The 21,069-nt window shown below is 35.7% G+C and overlaps 1 protein-coding gene across 4 annotated transcripts in view; it reads left to right on the forward strand.

The window, feature by feature from the left end:
• LOC131067662 (phospholipid--sterol O-acyltransferase) overlaps positions 1–21,069 on the forward strand; it is a 156,496-nt gene that overhangs the window by 125,232 nt on the left and 10,195 nt on the right. For all 4 annotated transcript variants that reach the window (XR_009111857.2, XM_058002774.2, XM_058002772.2 and 1 more), the window contains exons 8-9: positions 2,304–2,403; positions 12,823–12,920. Coding sequence is in view for 3 of the 4 variants with exons in the window: in XM_058002774.2 (XP_057858757.2) it covers positions 2,304–2,403; positions 12,823–12,920 (198 nt within the window). In the remaining variant the exon portion in view is untranslated. The remainder of the gene's footprint in view (positions 1–2,303; positions 2,404–12,822; positions 12,921–21,069) is intronic.

Below are 21,069 nucleotides of genomic sequence, written 5' to 3' on the forward strand. Positions count from 1 at the left end.
GCATATTATCAGTTTTGACTAGCATCCAACATCTATTTCTTATCCATCATAGCTCCGTGTTTATTGTTTGTTGTGTTCATCCTTACCATCAGTGGTTTTCCTGTTGCATCCACTGGCATATGCATATGAATTATAACTCTTTTATTCTCTATTTGTGTCTCATTTCTTTTTTCCAAGCTGTTAATTTTTTCCCCTACATCCATCATAGTTATCAGAATAGATGTAATGGTCATATTCTACTTGGTCATGATCTTTATGATCTAGTTGGTTGTTAATAAATTAGTAGTTATGAGTTCCTTGAAAATTACTAGGTGATTGACAGTTATCTGGTTTAGTTGATGAACACCATTACAAATGTAATGGAGATCTGGGCATAATTTGATATAATTGCTCTCTGTACGATGTATCTTTGTTGTTCTGATTTGAAAAAGTGATTTCAGAGTCAAACACCATGTGTGATCTAGTTGGGTTCTCTATATTCAGCTTCAAACATACTAGATTTACACCATTTGTAAATCTGCGCCCTCTGCAAATTGGCAGTTCACAGCCCTGTGATCTGCAAATTTAGCACCTCATAGGATAAACACTGCAGATTTGAATTTTGCACAGCCAGTACCATAGGGTTAGGTTACTAGTGTTCCAAGGCATATTTGCAGCTCTCTGTTTTGTAGCATTCACAGCTATCAAATTCAGTACACTTCGTAGCTCCCACAAATGTTTTTGTAAAGATGGATTTGTGCCTCTTGCAAGAGTTCTATGAACCACACTGTCAGTATGTCAGACCCTGACAATACTACCTAATGAGACACATTGTTGGTGACACTTCTTATTCCTTGTTCATCAACAGCCAATAAGGAAGATGAATGTTTGGAAAATATACAGTTTTTGTACTTGTCCACTCTTATAAAATGATTATTTATATTCCTAATTCCTTTATGCTCTCTTTGATTTGGCAATCAACAAGAGAGATCATAAAATACATCTAGTTGAAGATAGACAACTATACATCTCTCTCAAGGGTATGCCATGTATAGATGACACAGGTTATCGAGTTTTCTTTTCCAGTCACATTACTTTTCATATGTGTCATTTTCTGAATGTAGCCCATCTAGATTACCACAATTTAGAGTGCCTTCCTTTGCATATTCCCTGGGATTTGGTCAATGGGTCCTTGAATTTAAAGGTTAATATCAAACTTTGAGATTGATCCTTTGAGAGACAAGGGCAAACCAACCTGTGGAGAAGAGAAAGAGTCGAGAGACAAAAATGTGATTTTAAATGGCCCTTTCATAACAAACAATGCTCAGAAATTATTTTTCTTCTGGAACCATTATTTCTAAATGGAGGAGAGGCAAACACAGGTGTTGTCAAACCTAAATAACACTGTCAAGGTGGCATGTAACGGTTAGTGATGCCTGATAGATGTAACCAGTGTTATGTAGATAATGGCCCTTCAATGGCCACCAACCAATGGAACACACTAGCAGGTCGTTGATCACCTACTTCAACGATGGTTAGGTTAAGGGAGAGGAGATTAATTTCATTATTGTATTAATCTCTGATTCTCTTCAAGAAGTTATAGTAATGATTTATGATCATTCTATATTTACTATAAATAAAGTTTTTTCAATTTTATTCTATTGTTTTCTTTTATTTTATCTTAAAAATAATCCCCATGCAACAATGAAGGTTATGATAGAGAAAAAAAAATCAACACATGCTTATGACTTCTTATACCTTGTGCTTGACCATTTGCTTGATATCTGGATAGTGGATAGGTTGATAGGTCTCGTGAAACAATGAGCTTCTACATTGACATATTTATGGGTCATAGAAAGATTGAAATAAAAGATTGTCCATATGATGTGTCTTTTGTTGGGAGATAATACATTGTGATCATCCTTCCATTCTTTCCTTGGTAAAACTTACATGTTTATGAATTTTTTATGTAGTGATAGGAATATAATCAGTTTTTTTGGCCAATATTTAAAGTGTTCATAGACATAACATCAGTCATACCATGTATGTAATATGGTTAATGACACCAGATGGATGTAACTGGTGTTATATAGAGAATTACAATTCAATGATCATCAATCAATGGCGTGTAATAGTAGGTCATTAATCACTAACCTCAATGGCAGTTGGGTTGAGGGAGATGGCCTAAATTTTATGATTGTATATTTACTAAAATGCTTTTTCTTTTCTTTCTTCAATTACAAAGCATAGTCTTCGTTTAAACTTTGAATATTTTAACGTACCTGCATATTTTGATATATAGCTTATTTATTTGTTTTTGGCAGGTTTTATCACAACGATCCTGTGTTAAATTCACTTACTCCATGGGATAGGCCTCCAATAAAAAATATCTTTTGCATATACGGAATTGATCTTAAAACAGAGGTTTTTATTACACATTATCAATTTTGCAACATAGTATAAGTCTTTATTTTGTACTGTTTTCCAACTCTTGAAGATGCTTTGTAGGCCTTTTGAAGAGAAGATACATTGATGTTGAAAAAATATTTAGTCCTGCATTACTTTATATGTATATATATGACCAAGATGGAGATGTTGGCAGACAATGAACGTAATTCTACTCCTAATAAGAGTTTCCACTTTTGAAATACTTTCACTTTTTTAAAAGATATTTCACTTCAGTAGTCACTTATAAAAATATAACTTTATAAACTTCAATGAACATTTAAATCTTTTTACTCAAGTTGTGGAAATCACTGAAATGACATCGGAATTGAACTTTGATCACACCAACATGATACTGAAGATTTAGGATGATGATCAGAGCAATTCATTTTTATATCTCTTTGTCATGACCCATCCTTGATCGTTATGTATATATATATATCCTAAATAAAACAATTATTATTATAAATATAGTTACCAATAAATAATCGTTTAAAATATTATTAATGTTTTATTACTAATTTAACATTCTTGAAATATTCAAATAAAGATAAATTAATATTACAACGAATCCTTATATTGCAAATTCTTTGTGACAACCCTATCCAAATGCTAAATAACTAGGAGAAAGCTCCTTGTATTATAGATTGATAATATTGAAAGCCAACTCTTCCGATATTCCTTGATATGACAAAACCGTGCCATTACCGAACATCGATGTAAGTATTATAAAATATCCCCATAAGGATAATAGTATATATAAACTAAAGAAAATTAAGGGATATACAAAATCAATTATTAAAAATGTATTAAGAAAGGAAATATTAATGTTAATGTTTATTTAATAGTAAAATATTAGTGTTAATGAATTGAAGCCTTGAACGGATTATTCCTATCGATGAAATCAAATGCATAAGTGGCCTATCGGCCTTGAGCATTTGATTACTATCCTTCTTCGGTATACTGCTAACAATTATGTTTATCACAACACATGACTGAGGTTGATATAACAATCATTAACCATGCTGTTCATACTGTTGATATTAATAATGCTGTTAAACATTAATCTTAATGTGATACTAATTATACCATGCATCGATATTGGATATCAACAGTCACATTGGTAAGCATCGATAATAAATATCGATATCATATTATGCATCTATAATAAGTATCAATAATAATATGGTAAATGATATTTAATACCGATTATTGCATTGACTATTATATGAATTTATTAGGTGTATCGACTTGGGTTTTAATTATAACATGAACCGATAATGAGTATCGATTAAACAGCATAGGCTAATATACCGATTAGTTAATTATCGGTCAAGAGACATGTCTCACGTAGAAACATGTTCTCTACGTAGAGACATGTCCCTACGGGAGACATGTTCTCTACGTAGAGACATGTTCCTACGGGAGACATGTCTCCACACTATCCTATCTATAAGGATCGAACCAAGTCGTCTAAGGGGAAAAAGAAAGAAGGTCTTCTACGGAGACGTAAGGTAAGTAATAGATGGTTGCTGGTATTAAATAATCAGATTAGTTAAGGGGTGGACAGCAGTTAAGATGTAACGTCATTAATACCAGTTAATGGGTAATACTCAAAGGGTAATGTGTAACATTAATTAATAAGGGGTGTTAATTGAGGTCTAGTGCATATAAATATATGTATTAATTAATTCACTGGTCATTAAATATAGGTAAGGGATTTGGTATAATTAATGGTTTTTGCATTAATATATTAAAAAATAGGAATAGTATGTATTAATGGTTTTGGTCATTAATAGGAATAGTATGTATTAATGAATATAAAGATATAAAGATAGGCAATGGATTAGTACATATATTAATAGGAATAATTAATATATATACATTAATAAATACAAACGCATAAAGATAGATAGTGACATTATATATATATATATATATATAGGAATGAAGGACGTGCTGTAAGCATATATAATGAATGATTCGTAACTAGTAAAGGATGATAGGAAAAATACATATCAGGATAATAGGAATGTATGTTAAAGGAATACATATGAGTAATGGTTAATGAACATTTTATGAATATAGGTAATGAATACAAGACTATGTACATGTGGATTATGAAATAGGAAATAGTAAATGAAAATGCAAAGGAATGTATTATGAATGAAATCACATGAGGGAGGCTATAGGGAGGAAACTCTCTTAGTCTAAGGGGGGGTTATGATAATCCCTAGGATAGTATATACTGAACATCTATATGCATATGTATGGCTTGGTTGACTAAATTCAACTAAGAAGAGATGGATCTGGCCGGTCCCCTCTGAGGACTTGGATGATGGGATGCATCATCCAAGGCGAGAAATTGACAAGGGTCTTCCTTGGATGGCTTGGATGTAAGACGTTACATCCAAGACAGGAATCGAATTAACCTTCGATTTCTTGGATGGCTTGGAACCAAGATGGGTTCCAAGAAGGCAAGCTTCACGGCCGCCTAAGGACATACTTTCGTATGGCATTCGTATCCTTTTTATTAGATAAAAATTATGATTATGTTAATTAAGTATTTCAAAGTTAGATTGCAATTCAAATCAGTTATATATTTATATGTCTGTGGTATTCTAACAAATCTATTTTGTAGGAACTTTATCCCTAACTAGTAGGGACATTACACTCTTCCAAACTTTCAAGAAACTTTTACTTTATTTCTCATTAAGTGACCCCTTTTAATTTTTAATTCACTTTTGGGCTCCAAAAAGGTCACTTTATACTTAAATTATTGATTCATGTATTTATTTTATCAGAAAGAGCAATAAGCACACACCAAGTTGAGGTTTCCTCTAGCTTGACAATGTGGTGGCTAAAGGTATAAGAAAATCTGCACGTGCACGAAGGACTTTTTGATCTTTTCCTTAATACCCCGGTAATCAAAATCTGCCCTAGACTTAAACCTTTTAGAGTTTAATCTCTTGCATCTCAGTCTCCATAGCTTTGGCTTTGACGGATGTGACAAGAGAATATCGACCAATTTTCAATTAGTTTGTTGTAGAGATCCCCATTCCGACCTTATGTCTGACAGATTGATGAGCGTGCACAGCCATGATTTGTCTTTCCAACTCCATAAGAATGATCTTATCAGTCGGGTATCTAGGGAGCATGTATGGTTGCCCATTGTAGCATCCGAACCTCACATAAGTGAAAGTTGGGAATTGAAGAAACAAGCACCCATACTCATTGACTCTTTCCCATGCTTCATCTGACACCCTTTTGTTCTTTAGAGTCTTGTCAAACTGGCACATGAAGTAACCAAAGAATGCATCTTGAACTCTTTTGAAATGTAATTTGTTGGGTCTCAAAGGTAGCTGATCATAATATTCCCACACAAGTATAAGCGAGCGATCACCCTTGGTAGAAAGACCAGGGAAATGTCTAAGTGACGCTGCCAAATACACTAAGTATGAATTCATGTAGAAAGTCATGGTGGTAGAAACTGCTGCAAGTTGCTTGCACAAAGCATCACTGATAATCTCTCCCCATTATATATGATAGGATTGCCTTATGAACATGGTAAACTGATACATCTAGGGTTCAAAAACATTAGAGTGTTCGAGACCCATCATCCTGCTGAGGAGAGTTATGATGTCTCCAATTTCCCACTTAAAGTCACAGTGGTTCAACTTAGCCCACCTTGAGAAGGCGGCTCGTTGCTCATGAATCCACCTGTTAATATGACGTTTGCAGTCCTTTTCCCTCTTGACATAGTACTCAACTGCACTATCTTTTGAAATTTTCAGATAAACAGGTGCTAGTGGTATTCTGAAGACTTTCTCAATTGTATCTGCATCAAGGCAGATTGTTGCCTCACCATCATCATTTTTAATGGTTCTTGTCTCCTTGTCAAAGCGATGGGCACAAGTGAGAACAAATTCAGGTTCTAGGGCAGCCACTGGAAAAGAGGATGCGTGATGGATGTGGCTGTCCGATAGCCGCTACATATTACTATCCTACGGATCGTCGACTCTCTTGACAAATTCTGACATGTCCACATGCCCCATCTCCGTGTCTTTTATGTGATCCAAAGGAGAGGAAAGTTGCGAAGGTGAAACTTCATTCTGGTACTTGTCATATTTATACTTCATCTTTTTCGGAATAGGAGAGGATGGTAAATCTGACATTGAAGGATAACCCGGTATACTGCGATGAAGACTTAAAAGTGTTAAGGCAACATCATAATCAACTGCAACTAACATTTTTCCTTCTTCAGTTTGGAAGAACCCTTGCACTTCACGACTTTGTGAGAGAAAGATGGGAAATAAATGGGAATGATGAAAATTTGACTTTGACCAATTTCGGATCTTGGGGAAAGTTTTACAAGTATACAAGTTGGGAAGAATGAACATGCAATCGGATTTTTAAAACCTGAATGCAAGTATACTTGTAAAACGGAAAATGAAGAAATGAGTGAAAAATGAGATTTAGACTTGTGGGAAATGACGTGAATGGAAAGTACGGATATAAGCAATATGGATGGATAAAAATAGGAAGGTTTTGGGAATGTCATTTGCAAGAAAATGGGAAGAACTTTGGACATGCAATCCGGTTCTAAAAACCCGAATTTGGAAGGATGGGTATTTTTCATCTTTGCAACTTGGAATTTCACTAGAAGATGGTTAAATTCTTATAACCATAAGGGAAGATCAATTATTTTCATCCAACTTGTAATCGGGATTTAAAATCCCGAATACAAGTAAAGAGGGAAAATGGGGAAGAACAATGCAATTCACAAATTGCTTTGCAAAGGGGAAAATCTCTTTCACAAAACCGATTTTTGGGGCAAAATAAACATATACACAAATTTACAACTAGAAAGGAAAAAACAAGAAGACAAGAAAACAAGAAAATGAAACAAGAAAAGAAAATAAATCATACCTTGTTTCAATCTGAAATGCCTCTTCAAAAGATGATCAATCTTTGAAAGAAGGGAAGAAAACTCTTATATAGAGACTAACCGCATTCCAAAACCCTAGCCACGTTTTTACCAAAACGCCATTGGTAGCAAAACGTGGCACCAAATGCAAATTTAATGGCACAAGAACCGGTCAAATCTTCCTCCAACTTCAATGCCTAGGTGAAGGAAGACAAAACTATTTAGGAGATGGAAGATTCCTGGAGTTTGGATTCACCAAAACATGGGATTTGGCAAACACTTGTTTGCTGTTTTAGATCCAAAAAACCAGCAATCATAAAACCCCAAATGGCGTGAAATGTGTTTGCAAATGCATCAAAATAGGGAGGAATCCAAAATGCCTTCTATCTCCCAAAAAATCTCCATAAAAATTGCTTCAAATCTCCAACAAAATCACCTTCCTTAGCTGGTCGGGTTTTTGGAAAAGAAATGCAAGTTTCATTTTACATGTAATAGTGAAAATCGGGTTTTAATTCCCATATTACAAGGTTAAAATGTTACTTTTCCCTCAACAAGGCAAAATCAGGTTTTAGGGAGTAAATGGCAAGTTTAAAATTCCTCTATTTACACTTTATGGAGAAAATTGGATTTTTTGGACGCAATAACAAGTTTAAAATGTCACTTTATTCCATTTCTAAGCAAAATCAGGTTTTGGAGAGAGATATGCAAGTTATAAATAACTTGTAAAGGGAAAATAAAATCCCTACAACAAGTTTTAATAACTCAACACATGCAATAGGGGAATAAAATCCCCATTACAAGCAAAAGACACTAAAATAGGGATTTTACAAAAGAATTACAAGTGACCTTTAAATATGTAAATTAAAATTAACTTGTAACTTATCAAAAAAATCCCTATTATGACTAAAAAGCCAAAAAGCATCAAGGGGGAAATAAAAAGTAAGTTACAAGTTTTTTTTTCAATAAAGTGCACTTGTAATTAGCCAAAAATTTCCCTACAAAGACTAAAACAAAGAAAATCATTAAAACTTGCAATTCAAGGAAAATTTCCCACCTATAGTTAGGGAGAAAAAACCCAAAATTGAAGGAAAGACATAGAAAACGAACCCAGAATGCGATGAAAATTGAAACGTGGTTCGAGGATGGATTGAGGATTAAACCAGTCCAAGGGCGAAGAAAAATTCTGCCTCGGGAAGCATGCCGTAGAGTAAAATTTTCATTTTTTGACAAATTTTTTATGTAATGGTCCTTCATTTTTGAAAACAAAAATGAGGATAACACTTAGGTTCTTAGATTAGATTCCCTAACCCTTCATCCCTTTGTCTTTTGTTTGAAGTTTGAGTCAATCTACTATCCAAGTTCCAACTAAGTGTAAGTCCCTTTGTGTAAACAGCAAAATCACATCATTCACTAAGTCTATCCATCACAAAGTCGCATTGTTCGCATTTTAAGCCTTGGGGTTGCCTTATTTGACCACATTGTTTAGCATTTGAGGTTTTCTTGTTCAAGAGGATAGAATATTTTATTTTGTGTTGGCGAGTGTCACAAAACATACATCAACACTTTGCATGCAGCTTAGCTATTTGGCCCTTGGAATAATGTGTCACTGTTACAATTGTTAATATTATATCAGACATTTCAATCCCACACATGACCATACACAAAAGAATTACATAGGAATGGATATAAAATGGAAAGCAAAATGTTAATTGCTCAAATCAGAAGAACTAGTTCACATCAATTCAGGTGTAAAACCAGAAGATGGATTATATCTAAAGAGGAGTGGGCAGATAGAAAATGTAGATATTGCACCCAAGGGGTTGTGGAGACAGAATGGCACTATATCGTGGAATGCCCAGCTTACAGTGTTATCTAGATCCACCACATTGACACGCTAAATGTAAACACCTTGAGCAGTTTATTCGAAGAAGAAAAGATAACAAGAGTCGCAGATTTCTTGATCAAGTTACATAGTTTAAGATCCAAGATGCAGAAGGAAAAGGAAAAGTAGGTTTAGCAGATTGCTCTTTGGTCTTTGCATACTCTTCTTTGCTGGCTACCTGTGGGTCCCATAGGCTGTTTGGCCTCGCGGACGTTATTAAAAGCATTCATTCATTCCCTTAGACATCTTGTTTGGATTGAATTGTTGATCTCTATCTTAGGTGATAGGAAGGTGTTGTCTTTTGTGCTTGGATTAGTTGTTTTCATTCTTAATATCTAAAATACTTCGTTGGAGACAAAGTATTATCAGTCTGCCAAGGCAAAAAAGGCAGGAAACTAGTTAGTTGTTTCTTTCATGCAAACCTTCCCCAAGAGAAACACTATATTGTGTGAATATCTGTTTATTTTGTCTATACCTTAGTGTCTAGGTTAGTTTAGATCTTAGGGAGCTTTCCCTTGTAATTTGAAGAGAGGTTTTACCTCACATATTATTCTCATCTGAGTTGTCCGAAAGGAGACAAATTAAAATGGTTACACAACCCATTACGGTGAAGGAAAGACCATCATGTGAGAGCCTTGGATACAGGAGCATGGAAATTGGGGAATGCTCAAAGAAGAGGTATGTTCTATGTGTGAACCAAGGATATCCCATGAGAGGAAAATAATTCTCTAATTTTGTATTATGAAATCCTGAAAATGATTATATATTGTCTCAACGGAAGAGCAGCAATATAGAAAAGAAGAGAGGAGCAGACCCCTACTTCAAGAGGACAAAGAAAAACCTTCAAGGGATGAGCAAGGAAAGGCACTTTACAAGATACACAAGAAGAAATGGGGAGATTCCACTCCTTCTACTTCACCACAAGCTAAGCCCGAGAAGAAGGTAAAAGAACATTTCGGAAAACAAGTTGACGAGTACATCTTTTGTTTCATTTGCTAGAGAAGAGGACGTGTTGCATAAGAATGTAGGTTTCCTTCTTTTTGCAAAGCAAACATCACTAAGAAGCTTTTGTTCCATAGCAAGAATGTTAAAAGAAGAAGCCACTTGTTTGTTGTTTCATCACTTGTGTTTGTTATTGATGTAGATTTGATGGTGGTTCTTTTCTATCATTGTTGTAGGTTTTACTTTTGTTTTTTGTTCTGCCATTTTTTGTTTAGGTGTTTAGGGCTTTCTTTTAATTTGTTTAGTCCCTTATGTTCTGTGTTTGTGTTTCTTGTGTTAGGTTTTAATATTTAATAATTTTGGGTAGATGTTTTGGTTTTTTTTACGACTTATTTTTTTTTATCTTTTTGTGTTCTTTATGTATGGTGATTTTCAAGGGTTTTGACAAATCTATCAACACGGTTGTCAAGTAGGGTGGGTCAAGTAGGTAGGTATTGTTCTGGCCTACCTAGAACTGGAATAATTGAACTTGCTAATTGTTGTTGTTTAAGATTTAAGAGAGAACTAAAAATATTTTGTAGCAAAGTCTGTGGTGGCCTGTGTGTATATGGGGATTTGACTAATGCTATATTCCAAAGCATGATGGTTATTTTTTTCTCTTATGTTATGAGTAAATGAGTGTGCGTTAGTAGTGATGCACCTTGAGAATCAATTCTTGTAATGATTGTTGTCTCCAATAGTTTTGCTCCCTCTGCTGTGATACAGTCAAATCAGCAATGGTTTTCACTTTTCTGTCTTTTAGGAGCCAGAGGCTCTATGAGACCTTGGTTAAGAATATGTTTTTGTATTTTGTCAAGTTGTTCTTTCTCTTGTTTGGTTTGGACAAAAATCTTGCCAAATTCCTTCCTATTCCATTGCTTTATTTCTGCACTAGATGATCTAGTTTTTGATGAACATGTACATTGCATTGCATGTGACTTTAGGTGACCATTCACTCAAATAGACACATTATATCGATTTAGAATTGGGCTTGTTGTTTTAAGTTTTGCAAGTCATTGTTGAGCATTCTAGGAGAGTAGTCTAACAGTGTGGATTCCATGATTTATGCTTTTACACAAGTTAGTTGTAATCAGTTGGCTGGAGATGAGAATTATGTGCGGCCTTTTTGCTATGATTTTGTTACCCTTTAACAGTTTTTCAAAGTGTATAGACCTTCCTTGAAATCTATATCTATAGCTCATCAATCAATATTTTTAGATTTCTAAAACATCTGTTATGTTGGAGTTGAATCCTTTTGCACCCTTTCCTTAGGAGTTCTTATTTTGTTGAAATCTCCCATAAAAATGAGATGGTCATGTGAATGTGGTCAAGGTAGAGGTATTTCATATCTCTTTAGGAGGCTATATATATGATGAATTGAATTTGAATTTTATGAGGAAAAAAGTGAAGTGGACACATCTAAGGGTTCTTGTAGATGGCAACTCTGATAGTCATACAGTAATGGGATACTCTGATAGTCATACAGTAATGGGATTGGCTGTTGTATCATATTTTGGAGAAGCAACTAGCACTAATTGTTTCCTGCTGGAGGGCCATTTCTATTTAGTTTTCCTTGTCAATGCTTCATAGTAGGTGGCCTTTGTTGGGTGCACCTATACCCATCAACCTCAATAAAAGGATTCACAATAGCTAAGGGTAACTTTGGAAGGATGATCCTCTTTGACAACCTCTTCTAAATTTGATTTCAGATGTTTAGAAAATCAAGCTGGCTTCCAAGTTTTCTAGCTTCTATTCTATTGGATTCTCCTATTCCATTATCAGTTCGCTCTCTTTATGTTCATTATCTTTCAGTTCCATAATTTTTGACATTTCTAGGGATTAGATCCATGCAGTGTCTATTTTGGTGATGCATATGCTGAATTCGTACAATTGGTTGATGTGAGGTTTATGGGGCAGCAAACTCTACGGAAATTGGCTGTTGGGATTCTATTGTTTTAGATTGAATGCACTGCATGTTTGTATCTTGATCTGCTGCCTCTTTGATTTTGTCTCTCCCATGACTTTTAAATTTTTAATGTATCAATGGATATGATTCAAGATCTGGCCCCCCAAAGCCCCCTTGCCACCTTGCACCCCCAACACTCCCACCTCCTTGACCCCCACCAACTCCTTACAAACCTTGCATCCCATCCCCTATGGCATCTCTAGGACACAGGGATGATAGGAGATGTCTCTGGTCATTGCATGCCCCCTAAAACATCTCGTTAGGAGGTCCTACTCATACAGATGTCTGAACATTCTTACTATGGCCAAAGGTCTCAATAACATCCCTCAACTATCTCAGGGATGTCCATGCATCCCAGATTGTGATCTAGAAAAAAAAACCTCAATGATTTTTTTTAATTGCTGCTATACTTGAATCACAATAGAAAGATCTAGTGGCCAATCGACTGCTACTTGTCTCATGTATCTTGTAGTTGATTTTTCGGAGGCCAAATTTAAATACCTGAAATTTATTGTTTTCTATACTAAATTTCTTGGTGAAATAGTAGGAAGCAATGCATTTTTTAGGTGATAATTATTTTGTCAAACATCCATATTTATGTGTGAGCAATATGATGATTTTTTTTCATTTTATTATTGGCAGGTGGGCTATCACTTTGCACCTAGTGGCAAGCCATACCCTGATAATTGGATCGTTACAGATATTATCTATGAGGTTGAAGGGGGAACTCTGCAATCCAGGTTATTAACATGTTGTAAACCCAACTAAAAAAAATGTATTTTATTGCTAAAGAAAACATTTAGATTTGTTCCTTTCATTTAGTCTTTTCTTTTTGACCTCCAAGGCTTCAAAACTTCTCAGTGACAAGTTTTTGGACAGTTCTGTTGATACTGACTCCCTTATGGTTATGGTGATTACACCTATCAGATCCATAACTTGAATTGGAGAAGACAAAAATCATAAAGTTCTCATTGTTGTTTAAGACTAGTAAAGATGGAGTGCTGAACCTTTTTGGCTGTATTAGGTTCACTGGAAAATTCATAAAACTTATACGATACATTTTTAAGCAGTTGTATATTATATTAATTTGTTTTTATTGTATAAGAACAAAAAAATAGAGGAAGCTTTCTGAGATTAAAGGTGTAAAGTTACTCTTTTTTGCTGTTAGAAATGATGTTTTCTTGTTAATGGGAAATCAAGGAGAATGACAGTAAAATGAATTTGGTCAGCTTGGGGTTTACTACAAAACAGTAACTTTGGCTGGCATTCAGATGCTTTAAAAGGTTAGTTAAACTTCTATTCCTGGTTGTGATGACCATACAAAATGGTGTATTTCCTTACATGCGTCTATAAAACTTTCGAAGGGAATTCTGAAAAATAAAGGCTGAAATTAGGAAGAGAAAAACTGAAGATTTTTGGAGCAGGATCCAGTTACTATTAAGTGCATACTTAAATGTGATCCTTCCATTAAAATATTATTGTAAGGAATGTGCATCTTGTATATCACCTCCTTGTTGATATTTACACATAATGACACACAATCATTTGTGTCCTGGTAGTAAGTTGTTTTATGAACAAATATGCTAAGTTGCTGGTCCTGGTACAACAACGAGTATGAGTTTGTTTGTATGCATGTATAATTTATAATTTTATATTCTATTAACAATAGAATATACCTACTCATAATTACAGTGATACTGATAATTGCCAATGAACAAAATATTTATATACCTCATAATTAGCAAAAAAGAAACTACTCATAAAACTCAGTGATTTTTCCAATATCAATACACAATAAAAGTTACAATGAATATTCAATGATCTTCATATTGCTCTTTAATGAGAGCATCAAAATCAACATTTGGTTCAATTTATTTGATCCACAACCAGCTACTCTACCACTTCCACTAGCCATGTCATATGTAAAAGTTGCTTCATCTATAAAGAATTCAATTAGTTGTGCAACAATATCATCTAAATGAGCACACTCAAGATTGTAATCAGGTTTCTTATGTGACAAGACATGCAAGTTGGAGTGCACGAAGACCAAATTCTAGCTTCTTTTCCACCCAATTGGCTACACTTAATTGAGTGGATAAAGGAGTATGTGCTCCAATTCATCTCAGTTGAAGCAAAATTCATAACCTGTAGAAATGTTTAACTTTGGGCAAAATAAACTATAATCCATAGGGCCTCAGGATGAGGGGATAGGTCTCGAGGATGGGAGAGCAAGAGTTTAGATTTGGGGATGGCAACTAGTTGGTGTTTGGAATTGGAGGCCCCAATGAAGTTGAGAGGCAATGCCCCTTGCAAGGATCAAGGGGTAGAGTGAGGTCAAGATGCAATGCTCCTCGTGGGGGTCTAGGTACAATGTCCTTAGTGGGGTCAAGGGGTAACGTCGCCCTCGTGGAGTTCTAGCCTCTAGGTGAAGTGCCCTTAAGGGGTTGAGGGGGAGAGCCCCATCACCAAGCCCAAATTAAGGCCTTTGAAACCACACAAATGTAATGTCCCCTTTTGTTGACCTTCGAAAGTAATTAAATGATTAAAATTAATTTGTTGAAAAATAAATAAATTATAAGATGACTAATTTTAATTATTTAAAAGGGTCATTAAAAATAATTAAATACTTCCTCAACTATTTCAATAATTGACTTTATATTATGGAAACTTATTAAAGGTCACTTTATTATTTTTTTATTTTTTTAATCGTTAATGTCTTTTTTATACTGGAGTTTCTAACCAATGAGGGTCACAATTGGGGGACCCCCTCCCCATGGTTACATTATCATCTGAGGTATTAACACCTCCAAGCTATTTTTGTGCAACCACCTATCATAATTGCTCCTTATACCTCCCACTCCTTATCTCTCCATGCGTACCCTCCTCGCATAATCACTCCACTTGACGACCCCACCTTATCTCTCCACAGTTCTTAAAATGGATGGAAATTATATTTTTTTCGGGAAGTTCCAGGAAAGATTATAAAATGAGGAATGAGGGAGTCATTTGGGCATGCTTGGTTTTATTATTTTCTCTTGGAGGGATAAAGAGCTTGTAGATTTACGTTCAAGAAAATTGAGGATGGAAACCCTTGGGATTTATTAGGAATTGGATGAAAACCCAATTCAGGTTGGAGGTTTAATACAAGAATCTCATAGAGGTTTTAACAAGAAAGTTTAGCAAATTTTTGAAGTCTTGTGTTGAAACAAATTTGCAGAGAATGGATTTTATTGCTAAAAGTAAGAATGGGCACCTGGTTGAATTTATAATTTTATTCCATTAAGTTTCTTAGTTTTATCTTGGGTGTAACATTAAGAGTTTGGTGACTAAATTTTATTGTTTTGTAACGAGATGAATTATTGTTTTGGCGTATTTGATATATCAAATCATGGATTTCCTTTAACTTGGCATGAGGAAAGAAAATAAAGAATATTTGTTTATATTAGGCAATAAAGAGAGTCTTATGTAATTCAGCTAAGTATTTTATTTGGACTTTGATATTATTGGGGGTATTGTAGCTTTAATAATTTAATATCATTATTTCTCTGGCTTTGTCGCCTCTTTAATTTCTTGATGGGTGATTGATATTGCTAAAGATTGTTTGATGTGCAGCTTCCTACATTTACAGTCAGTGCTAAGTGATGTGGCTCTTGACTTGGAAATGCGATAGTAATTCTTGGCATCCTCATGGCAACCTGTATGGTATTAGTTCCTTGGAGAATTTCTCTAGATAATTGTGTGGAATTTATGCCTTTCATTGGTTCGAATCTCTTGGGACAAGCATGATCTTCCTCTTCCTGGTCGGGTGGACCTTTGCTCATCCATTTCATTTGGATGCCAAACCACTAATTTCCTTGGCCGTGTGAAGAGATTGTTGTTTGAATTCGCCTCTTTCATGATGAATATGCTTGTTCCACTGCAGGATTTCATTGGAGTGAATGTTTATCTTGGCATGGTTTTCCATTACATGGACTAAAACATAATACATTTGGAGGAAATGCTTTTATGGCATGAGATCATCCTTACTCTAGCGTGGGCAGGTCTAGGCATTTGTTATTTGCAGCAACATTATGGTTTGAGTTTGCAAGCCGCACTGATGGATTGATTCTCATTTCATGGCATGTGTATAGTATTCCTAAGTACTATTGTGCACTTCATATCAATTCAGCTTGCGTAAGATTTTGTTATGGTAGCTAAGTGAAGTATTGGAGATTGGGAGAGGTTTGTATTGTATGGTTTGATATTGTTTTGTTTGAAATATTATTCTCTATTGATATCATAAAGGCTAGTGCTTGGAAATGCTATGCATTTTTAAACTCAAATCAATATGGCATTGGTGCATCCATATACATTGCTGTTGCAGCTCGATCTAAAGAGTATTCCTCCAAGCTCTGTATTCAAAGATTTTCTATAATGAATTATGAGCTTCATATGCAAAGGGACAAGTGTTAGGTATAACCTTGAGGTGGTGGTATTCATATCTTCAAGGAGCAATTGGAAGTCTTCTGCAAATGAACGTTGGATGTGACCTTTTTGTGGTGTGGTTGGAGCACTTAGAAAGGTGCTAGAGAATCTGAAATATTATTGTGACTACTTCAACTCATTTCTAGGGGATTGTAATCTATTGTCAACTTGTTCCTGCTCAAAATTATATATCTAACATTCATATTGGAGGGAATATATCAGGGGTTGAAATTCATAGTATATGTGAAACGGGCCGGTTCGTCCTGGGAGAACTCAAGCAAACCTAGGTCAAACCTGGACACCCAGCGATGGAAAAACAAAGTCTTTTTGCATTTTTTAAACCTTTTTTTGGAGTCTGATTTGACTTGGTGCCCTCCCTAACCCTAAAAGTGACCTCCAAATGAGTTAAAACACCAAAACAACTTAGTTTTTGCTCATTTCTTTGCAAACAACAAATTTCATTCCTACAAGTTGACCATATATTTTTGCTTGTTGAATCTACATAGGGAGTTGAAGATCAAACTTTGAAGCTTCATCAAAGGATTGCACCCTCATTCCAATACATTTTCAATCTTCCATTGGCTGTCAAAGAGGTAAGATTTTCAATTTTTTTCCTCCATTTTTGTTTTACAAATTTTAAACATGAAACAGACCATTTGTTTTGTTTATCTTTTTTTTTTCATTCTTTTTTTTAATTTTAATTTTTGTTAATTTAATATCTGGTATGGGCCAACTCCCTCTGTACTAATATAAAAAAGGATCATTACATTGCCTTTCGTTGTTACTATAGACTAACGACCTATAGATCTCTAGGCCCCGTAACAAATAGAGCATAACTAGTTTTACCTAAGTAAATTGACCATCTTTATAACATGAGCTCCGTTAGCACTATAAAGCTGAAACTATACTAGTTTATATACTAAACAGATACAGATTGCCATATCAAAATTTCCACCAATATACCAAAATGTGGAAGTAACATGACATATGCTATAATTAACTGACACTTTCACAGATTATATAGACGCTGGGAGAGACACCCTTATCTATTCTTCTTCGTCCCTTATGCTTCTTGCAACAACCATAGCCTTTGCAACCATTGGGCACTCCAAACCGCACGCATGATGAGCTGGGCTTCTTCCAATTTCTTTCGCATCTCAGTAATCATTTTCCCTCCATTCTTAACCATCCTCCGAGAGCTCAACAATAATGCCATTGTCTTCCTTATCATCTTCGAGAAGTCCTTCCTCGCTCATAATTCATCAACCACTCTTCCTCCGAGCAGGCAACCATGCCAAAAAGTCATTGCAAAAAAAGAAGGCTGTGCTCCATATCACCCCATCTTGCTTCCAACAAGTCTGGTTCCAGAGTCATTATCGAATGCTTTTTCACCTACCCACCATGGCAACTGGTCAAATAGTAGTTCTGTGGTAGAGGCACCATAAGATTACTACCAACATTGCCAAAACGACATCTGTCTCCCCCAAGAACCCATATTTGAACATGATTTGACAAAGTTTCTTGGCTTTTGCCTTGGATACCCCCAAATATAACACTAGGGTTAAGAGAATCGCAGTAATGTCCGTATTAACCTTGTAGTGATGATATGCCATCAAGAATTCTTGACCCAATATGGCCTTAACCACATGCAATATCAGAGGATGACTCGACGTCAAGATAGCGACCAGCCTTTCATCTGTAATTTCTCCTATGAAAGCCATTTGGCATTTGGTGGATTCCAATAGCACAGGCACATCCATCATCTTATACTGCACTATATTTAGGAAAAGCAAAATGATCTGAATGAGTGACTCGTCATTGTTGCCTCTTTAAATAGCAAATATACAATTGTCCTCATTATTACTTCCTCATCCTAAATATTCCCGTATCCTACGAAGTGCATGAGATCTTGGCTCAATAATATTGCTCCATCTTGCACATTTATAACTTAATCCGTCTTAGCCTTTCATCATACATCGAAGCTGTCATACACGTACAACTTATCATCTCCTATCACGTGCTGATCAACCATCACTATCTGCTATCATCATGAGTCATCGTGAGATTGATGCGTGTGGTACGATAAGTACCATCTTGAGGGAGTTCCTGGCGCTACATTTCCTCCATATGATAATTTGGTGGATATCTATGTATGGGCCACATGTGAGATCCACTCTACTAACTCATCATTGTCCTCAACTTGTCACCTCACCTTGGTACTTCTACCACTTGTTTTGCTAGGCCATCAGTAATGTCATTGCCCTCTTTTTATGTGACTGAGCTTGAAGTCCTTCAAACAGTCTATTAGTTCTTTAATTGGTTCCAACCATCTACCCATTTTCCAATCATGCATATGATTCTATTGAATGGCATTGATAGTGATTAGAAAGTCACCTTTCAGATGTATTTTCTCTAATCTAATTTCCTTGCCTAATTCCAATCCCATTAAGGCAACTCTAAACTCTACTGTATTTTTCGCAGTCTCCCCAATATGCATTGACCTTTTCTGCAATGATACTTCCAACAATATCCCTAGCCACACAACCAATTCCGCTTGTGCTTGGGTTCCCTCTTAAGGCACCGCCGAAATTTAAATTGACCCAACTAGCCTCAGGGGCTTCCCATTTACCATCGTCAGGTGGATTTTTGGATTGCTTAGCATTGTTATCACTTGCAATAGGGGGGGCTTTAAGCCTTTGAACACCTTGGTCATCTCATCATTCTAATTTGTGAAGATGTTATCTTTCAGCGATCTATTCCTAGCAGCAGAATTAACCAATTGTATGATTTTAGTCTCATTTTTTTGTGATTAGGTTTTCCCTAGACATTGATTTATCTTGAAATATCCTTCGATTGCATACTTTCTAGAGTTCCCAGATAACTAATGAGGGAATAACCTGCCATAGACTTTCGAATATGCCTTTTCTGGTCTTACTTGGCCACATTTCAAACCAAACTTTTAAGTGATAGTGGGCATTGAATGTTCATTTTAGATAGGAAATGTTTCCAACATGTCTCTGCATAAGGGCATGTCAAGAGGAGGTGATCTACACTTTACTCCATACTTTTGCATATGTAGTATTTGCTCGGTCCCGCTATTCCCAATTTTGCCAGTCTGTCCTATGTGAGTATTCGATTTTGAATGGCCATCCATGAGAAAGCTCCCACTTTAGGTAGGCAATGTTTGCCTCATATAAGATCTTTTGGCCATTGCTAATCATCCACTATAGCTTCCCTTATATCCCAGTTTGACTTTGTATTCCCCATCAATAGAGGCACACCAACGAATCACAACATATTTCTCTGATATGGGAAAACATCTCCCTTATACCTACCAAAGTATCCTTCTGGTCATGTGACACATTTAGTTCCTCTAATGACTTCCATTGTGTTCTTGGCATGCTATTTACCATAATGTTGTTTCCATAATTGCAAACTGGTTAGAAATAGAACTGTATCCATTCACATTTTACCGATCCAGGGCTAATTTCGATCCTTACGACCATATTGGATCAATGAATGGAGAGAGGTACAGGCATAGGGTTGATCTGGAGGATTTTTGGGCAAATGTTGCGGATGAGTTTGATATCAAGAAAAGATTATGGTCCAAATTGCCAGTAAGCTTGATCAGAACAACATAGCTTTTACGTGTGCCTAATTAGTTAGAAGATGATGGAGAATACACTAAGCCGCGCTTTGATGAAGATTGGCCTCTTCCTCCTATGAAATGGTCAAAGCCAGAGCTTGCTGATTTAACCACTTTAATGCGACCAATTGTCAAATATTCATAATGGTGGGTTGATCAGCAAGTCCAAGTGCTAAGGCGCAGAAATTTGACCCTCACTTATAACTTATGGGCAAAATGGAATCATATTCTTCAAATGCAGAAGTGTCCCAAAGTGTCGGGCCAATTGAGAACAGTAATTCCAAAAAAAAGAAGGAAGCAGTTGAGGGCTCTTCAAGGTCAAAGGGGAAAGAGGCTGTGAACGAGGAATGTGCTCAGAAGAAGTATAGATCAGAGCCATCCCATTTTGCCACATCTAGGAATGTGAACGATGTATTAGCTATTGAGGATGAATCATTGGCTAAAATAAAGATTCCTTCTCCAATCCATGTGGGAAATATGGAGTCAATCCAGCAGGAAGACGAAGAGCTCCCATCTCCTACAGGCACGAAGATACTTGAATCAAAAAATGAAATGGATATTCTAGGTGAGGAATTTCAGGAGGGAATGATTTCCACTCTTCGAGAAGGTTAGGATATTCCATGTGAAGAAAGTAATCAGGAAGAAGAAGACATTGAACAACCTACGATTCCTGATTGGTTGAAGGAAAGGTTGAAGATAAAAGTACCTATGGAAGTAGTCCAGGAAGAAGATGACACGACGGATTTCTTGGCCACACTAGGGAGGGTTGCTACAAAGAA

This window comes from Cryptomeria japonica, chromosome 11, assembly GCF_030272615.1.
Source record: "Cryptomeria japonica chromosome 11, Sugi_1.0, whole genome shotgun sequence".
Classification (NCBI taxonomy): Eukaryota; Viridiplantae; Streptophyta; class Pinopsida; order Cupressales; family Cupressaceae; genus Cryptomeria; species Cryptomeria japonica.